The following is a 7,469-nucleotide window of genomic DNA, read 5'->3' on the forward strand; positions in this document are numbered from 1 at the left end:
GATCTGACCCCAGTCAACAGTAAGGAAGAGAGAACAGAAGCCAAGAGAAAACAAAGTCACTGGAGCCTTATTTAAATATTTGATATTCTGGGTAGAAGGGCTTGAAGCTCTCCCAAGGCCTACGGACCTTGCTTTTTAAATAAAAGTTTTAAGAGAGATTTTTTTTTTTAACAAATTTAATGCAACTTTACAAATTCTTTTAAAGACATTTCCAACAAATGGAAAGAGAAGTCACATTGGAAAATGTGAAGAATTCCAGAAATATGGATACTTTCAGCTTCTTTTCAAGCTTCTTTTCAAAAATATTCATTCACCTGCAGCCCAAATTCCCCATGTATTTTGCCAGATTATTTATGAGCTACAGGCTAAGTACTTCTGCTTCATGAGACCTCCTGAACTCGAAACAACCCGTTAAGGCTGATGACGGTGTTTGCATCTGGGCCGGTCACAGCAGTGACTAAGGATCTTCCTCCAGAGGCACAGGGAAAATGCCCTTGCCTTTCTCCCGCTGAGTCGTTGCTACCCCAAAACGGTTTTTCCCATGGCAACAGTAAATCAGTTTGGGAGATCCCAGATGCAGGATCGGTATCTTTGAAAGTCAAACCTCAACAATAAATATAAACAGACACAAAATGTAGAGGAGATACAGCATTGCCTTGTCTCTGCCTTCAAACTCTTCCCCGTTCTAGACAGCTTTATCAGCCGGTTTATTGACAGCACCCAAATAAAAACAGATTTTTTTAAAGCCTTTTGTTTACAAAGTGCTTTTCTCAGCTCCTCACCTCTCTATCCACCCCCATCCGATACCTAATTCATTACACATACTCTGAATAGTGCTTGGCTTATAGTAAGTGTTCAATAAATGTTGATGACGATAATTATTGTCATTATCCAGAGACAGACAATTTAAGTATTTAAATCTCAACCAATCTTATCAATAATTTCCAGAGAAAATCAAGTCTAGGTTGACTGGTTTCAAATTGTTCTCTTGTAGAACACGTGTTTATTTTTAAGCCCAAAGGTGGCATCTCTCTAGCCTGGCTGTATAAAAAAACTTTGTTCTCCAGGTGAACGCCACAGGGAGAAAATAGCAGGAACTATTCTAGATGAAAAGAACTCAGATACAGCAAAAAAAGGCAATGTAGCTTGATTTACTGCAGGTCCAGAAATAAAAATCTACACGAGACATTGTGGAAACAATTAGGGAAATTCGAACATGGGCTGGATATGGATGATATTATAGAATTATTAATTTTATGAGGTACTATAATGGTATTGTGGCTGCAGTGGAGAATGTCTCTCTATTCTTAAAAGATGCAGACTGAAACATTTAGGGGTAAAGTATTGGAATATCTGCAACTTATTTTCAAATGGTTCAGCAAAAAGTTATATATTTAAACCACAGAGAAAAAGCAAATGTGGTCCAATGTTAACAACTAGTGAATCTAAGTGAAGAGTTTATAGATGTTCATTGTATTGTACTTCAACTTTTCTATAGATGCCAAATTTTTTAAATAAGATGTTGGGAATAAAAAATAACAAAAAATATAGTTTTACTGGAGAAAATGCCACACACTTCTTTAAATATTTTACTGTAATAACACACTATACATTGATATTATTTATTTGCACTTTATAAAAAGCGTACTTATTCAACATAGTTACTCAATCTGAAATTAATTACTTTAAATATAGTATTTAACTTCCAGTGTTAATACATGAATCTCTATCTTAAATACAAATCAAAATAGCTCAACACCTAACCTGACATTACAAGCAATGAGATACCAGATATAAGGATCATGGGTTAATATTTCAATTATGCTAAGCCTTTCAATAATTTTTTTCATTAATTCTTCTTTGTTTTTCTTCTTTGTCTAGAATAGTCTGTTTTAAGCTCAAAGTAGCATCTTGAAATCCAGGATTTAAGTCTAATACCTTCTTGAAATCTTCCAAAGCATCATCAAAGTATCCTGTACCAGAACCCAAAAAATGAAAAAGAGTAATAAAACTGAGTATTTCTATACATTATTCATAGCAAAGTTCAGATACACATACTTTTGCTTTTATATTTATGAGCTTTCAAACACTCCTACTAAAGGACTGCTTTGCTGTTAGTAATGACATACGCATGTGTATATCAGAGTAATTTTGCATGCCCTTACACCATAATTAAAATTAAAATTTTATATTCACTTTAAATTGACACTTAAAATTAGCTCTGGGTTTATTTATTTATATCATAAATCATCATGAAATCTCAACAAAATCCTAATACCAAATTTACACCATGACAGTAAAATTAAGAAACAGTAAATTCACATTCTTTTTAACACTTTAAAAAAGAAACAGTACATACAGTCCCATTAATGCAAGGATCTAAAACTTTCACTTTATATAGTCTCAGGTGCCCTTAAAGATTTTAACTCAGAGGCTCAGTCGACTGAGTGTCATCTTACATCATGATCTTGCAGTTCGAGAGTTCGAGCCTCACATCAGGCTCTGCTGTTGGCACACAGCCTGCTTTGGATCCTCTGGCCCCTCTCTCTGCCCCTGCCTCACTTGCTCTCTCTCTTTCTCTCTCAATAAATAAACATTAAAAAAAAAAAAAGACTTTAACTCAGACAAGTTTCCCAGGTGGTCATCGGCACTGCCCTCACTTCGCAGCTGGGAAGGCACGGGCACCCAGTGACGGGCTCACCCTCACCTGGCCCGGGATCCAGTCCCCACCCAGGGCTCTGCTGTGGTCTGTAAAACCCACCGAAAGCCCAAAATAAATGCTTCCTTTGTTCCAGGCTCTAAATCTACATTTTACATAACTCTGAGACTCGGTGATTACTACATTAGTTTCACAGCACCTGAGAGCTCTGAATGCATAGGATATAGTCAAGGACAAAAGGGGAAAAAAAGATTCTTACCCAGCCTATACAATATCAACCCTCTGTTGTAATATGGAACTTCGAAAGTGGGCTGGACTTGGATGGCAGATGTGTAGTCATCCATGGCTTCGTAAAAATCAACCCTGAAGTACTTGATTTGCCCCCTGTTATTATATGCAGTAGCCAGGTCCTCGGGGCTGCATTTGCTTTGAACAAAAAATTCACAATAAAAACGTGTGTTACCAAATTCCTGTCGTTTCCACTTTCATTCCCTTTTGGGTACTGTCAAACTTCGCCGCCTGTAACATGCAGTATCTACCCTGGAATTCCAAGCTGAAGAAAACGAAATGTGAAGAAATAAAGCTGTGGAATCAGTGTCTGCTTAATCCCGTATCTACTCTGTAGGGAGGTAGCGTTACAATGTCAGTCTGAAAAACAAATTAATTTTATAGTGCGTTCAGGGACCCTGTTCACTGACAACTTGTTTTGCAGAACGTAGAATTAAAATCACTGTTCATTTTCTCAGCACACCCCAGCAGGGCAAAGACAGGTCATGCTGAGCAAGGAGGGAAAGCCAGCCCAAAGTTCCAGTTCGCGAAAGACAGATCACAGAGTGAATCATCAATGTCATTCTCAAAGTTTTAAGTGATCCCCCCAAAATGAAAATATGAAATCATTTTTCACCAATAAAGAAATACAAGTTAACCCTAGTGTGAAAATTGGGCATGCTGTCCCCCAGGGAGGCCTTCTGGGGGACAAAGCTGCCTTCCCTCCCGTCTTAGGTGGAGGTCACCCCCGCCCCCCAAGACCCCACTGGCCTTCTACTAGGAGGGCCTCAGGGCTCAGGTCCACCCTGGGGGTCCTGTGTGCAGAATTGGCTCTGCTTCCGAAGGCTCCAGAGGCTGCCCAAGGCGCTTGGAGTGAGCAGACTTTCTTTAAGGGCTTAGCGGAGGCAGCCTGATCAGCCACCAGCTCAGCAGGTCACCCTCCCCTGGAGGAGGAATCACTTGCCGAGAGAACATTAACTCCCGCTGCTCCGAGACAATGGTTTTCCCTTCTTTTTTCCAAAGGGAATCTCAAATTCGGGCCAAACAGAAAAGGCACAAGCGACACTCAGCTCTCATTTCTTTGTTATGCCGCACCCTGCAAAGTACAGTCCTCAGAAAACACTGTGGCCGCAGTCAGTGATATTAAAAGTGACTTTCTCTTAGTATCTAGATCCTTGAGATCCGACAGGCATTGCAACCGCTGCTACCACGAGAGGGCCTGGGGGGGGGGGTCCCTTCAAGTCTAAGTTCACTAACGATGGACAGAAACACTGCAACACGAGAAACTAGTTGTGTGAGCTACGACAGAGATAGGGTGCGAGGATACTTCTGGATGCCACTAACATCATCGTTGAAACCCGGGGAACCGGAGGGCACACTCCCTACACCTATCCTTGTTCCCATACTTGGTGAACTGCTACCCAGTAAAGGGTTTTTTGGTTTTTTTGGTTTTTGGTTTGTTTGTTTTTTTTTAATGCAGCCTCAGGACTCCAGGAAGGTTATAGTCATTCTATTTTTAAGCTTTACAACTTTGTTACAAATTTCTTATATCCAGAGGCCCATAGAATGTTTGGTTCAGAATTAGATCTCATTTTTACAACAAATTCTAAAAACATACTTTTCATGTGGAAATTGCTTCATATTTTAAACACATGGGCTAATAGTTGAAGCTGAAATTTGTTTTCTTGATATTGAGATTTTAGTAATGATAGTATTTATCATACTAGAATTACCAAATACCAATATGGATTCTTTTGCATTTGCACACTTTAGCAAAAAGAAATAAATCTGGAAGTGCTGGGAGCCTCACTGGCCTCGCTGGATGACAGTCACAGCATGGAAGTTAGGTTTATGACTAACACTGCACTCTGGGATATGAAAAGAAAATGTTAGAAACCATTCAGAGTGACAGGCATGCAAAAATTGCAAATACTTTTTCCAAATGGCTCAGTGACCCATTATTTTAAAAAGTAAATTTAAGCTAAAAGATACATTTAATGGAAAAAATCTGAAATGACAAAATCCATTGTAAATTCATGAGTTTCTAGGAGATTTTCAGAACTGTAAGGAAAGAAGGCTCACTCAGGCGCGTCGACCACCTACCTTCTACCAAACCATGGCAGACATTCTATTCTGCCTTCCCAGATACTACATACGCTACAAACACACATCAGTGCTTTCAGGCTGGATGTGCAAAGAAGACTAGATGGCAACAATATATCTGCTGGGGACAAATACTTTTTGAAACCTACTGGGTTAGTCTATTCTTTGAGCTTGAAACAATGATAGAAAACTACATTTTCTATGGTTACTAATCTTTTTTTTTTTTCTTGGTGGGTGGGGTTGGGGGAGCTCAGGGCATGGTTCTAGTGTCTTATTTCCTGTTCAGAAATTTCTATTAACTATTACTTTGGTGTGTTATTGAAACAAGAAAGCAATTTTTTTTTCTGGTTTAATTCCATATGAGGTTAACAAACCGGAGAAGAATCATAAGGCTCATATAAAAGACAAACTGGAATCCTATAAAGAAAAACCAAATCCTTGAACAAGGGAGAGAAGAGTGATGGTGCAGAAGACTCAAAACTGTCAAAAAGCTGTTCATTCCACTCCTCTCAGTTCTTTCTTTTCTCGTCCTAGTCCACACCACTCCGTCAACAAGAACACGGATAACACTTGGGAGTAACAACAAATGCTACACATGCAGGCACTCTGGGAAAGCAGTTATTATTAGCAGGTGAGGACCCTAATATCACAAAAAGAAAAACATTATATGCGACAGAAGTACACACCACCGCCTATGACACATTCTTGCCATAATGCAGGCTCTGAATTGGATCAAGCCTCACACAAGTAGCATAGGAGACATCGCGGAATGAATTCAGCAAACACTCAAAACCCACGATGGCTTCCTCGATAAACTTTGAGGGGAAAAAGAAAAAAGAAGGGGAGCCTTATAGATTAAGAGACCTGGTGTGCATTCTGACTTGAACCAAATGCTAAAAAGCAAACCAACCAAGAAAAGCAAAACAAACCACCACAAACGTTATTAACCAATCAGGACACGGCATTAATTGTGTATTTCACATTAAGGAATTCTGTGACAATAATGATATTGTAGTTGCTTAAGAATCCTTAATATTTAAGAAATGCAACTTGAAATGTCGATGGACGAATGATGTGTGGGTGAAATGATAATATTCAGGCCAAGTGATCTCCAACCCNGGTAGAAAAGCGCGATCCGCTCTAAGTCTCTGGGTCAGAGTAACACGGAACTCCTCCCAGGGTCGGGAGGAGAAGGCAGCGGACGCCCCGGATGTCCCGGAGGAACGCGCCCCTTGCTGACCTCCTGGAAAGGCGAACGACCGCTCCCAGCTTCCTTGGCGCCCCCGAGCTCAGGTGGCTGGCCGCCGGGCTTGACGACCCCGGCCTCGGACCTGCTGGAGGCGCAGCCGCCCCACTTCTCGCGATAGTTACCTCCCGGGCGCAGCTCCCACGGAGGCTGCACAGGCGCACTGGCTAATGTAAGCGGAGTAGAGCGTCTCCGCTTCCGCGTACTCGCCCTTGTTGAAGTGAGCTTGGGCGAGTGCCAGCGATGCGTGGCTTGGTCGCCCTTGCCGCCCATCCATAGCGGTCGGAGGCCTAAGCTTTTCGTGTAGAAAAGGAGTTGACTTCTGAGCGGGTAGAGGCGGCACCACGGAGCCACTTCCGTACTCGCGGAATTTGCCAACAAAACCTCGGCGCTCGCAAAGGGGGAAGTTTGTGCTTTTCGAGGACCCATCGTCTCGCGAGATCAATGACCCCGTGCCGGCGGGCAGCTCAGGCGCCCGGGTAGTTTGAACCGACTGCCCTGAATTGCTGTTCTGCTCCTAACTGCTGGTCCCGCCTGCCTCTTTTTCTAGAAAGCAGTAGATAGATGGTTCCAAACTGGTTTCCAACTCCGTGGACTGATGTTGCGAGGAGTTTGTCCTTTGTTACAGCACGTTATGGGGGGAGAAAGCCTCCCTGTGCCGGAAGCAGAAGAAACCTTGGTTTGTTTTATGAACGGCTAATTGGCCAGCGGACTCACAGTAGCACCCTTAGGGTTCCAGCGTCCACTCTTAGCAAAACACGCGGTAGAGGGTGATCTGAGTAGGCTGCGGCTATTCTGAGACACTGTCGGAAAGTTGTCCGAATTCAAACTGCCATTTATTAGCTCCCAAGATCCTACATTGCAGATTTCTCAAACCTCTGGAATAGCGTAAGGATTCATTACGTAATATTTTGTGCTGACAGTCTGGTCTGTTACGTGAGTTTACATTTTCTTGCTGTTAATGCCAAAGAGAAACCCAGATAGTAATTTATTAAGTACAATATATGTTTAATTCAAGTAAGAATTATGTAAAGTGAACACCCCAGAGAGATTAACAATTCCATTTATAATAGCATTAAAAAGGGATAAAATGTTTAGAAATTAACTAAGAAGTGAAAGATTTGTCAAATGGAATCTAGAAAACACTGATGAAAGAAATTACACATAAATGAATGGAAAGACATCTCATGTTCA

General features: G+C 41.4%; 1 protein-coding gene across 1 annotated transcript; it reads right to left on the reverse strand.

The window, feature by feature from the left end:
- Positions 1-1,608: 1,608 nt before the first annotated feature.
- Positions 1,609-6,747, reverse strand: TTC32 (tetratricopeptide repeat domain 32). Its single transcript, XM_077751025.1, has 3 exons — positions 6,401-6,747; positions 2,919-3,085; positions 1,609-1,973 (listed from the first exon to the last, which is right to left on the reverse strand). Exons 1-3 carry the CDS (start codon positions 6,550-6,552, stop codon positions 1,834-1,836), a joined length of 459 nt encoding a protein of 152 aa, XP_077607151.1. The 5' UTR covers positions 6,553-6,747; the 3' UTR covers positions 1,609-1,833.
- Between the last annotated feature and the right edge of the window lie 722 nt (positions 6,748-7,469).

The sequence above is a fragment of the Crocuta crocuta genome, unplaced genomic scaffold, assembly GCF_008692635.1.
Source record: "Crocuta crocuta isolate KB4526 unplaced genomic scaffold, BGI_CrCroc_1.0 scaffold129, whole genome shotgun sequence".
NCBI classification, from domain to species: Eukaryota; Metazoa; Chordata; class Mammalia; order Carnivora; family Hyaenidae; genus Crocuta; species Crocuta crocuta.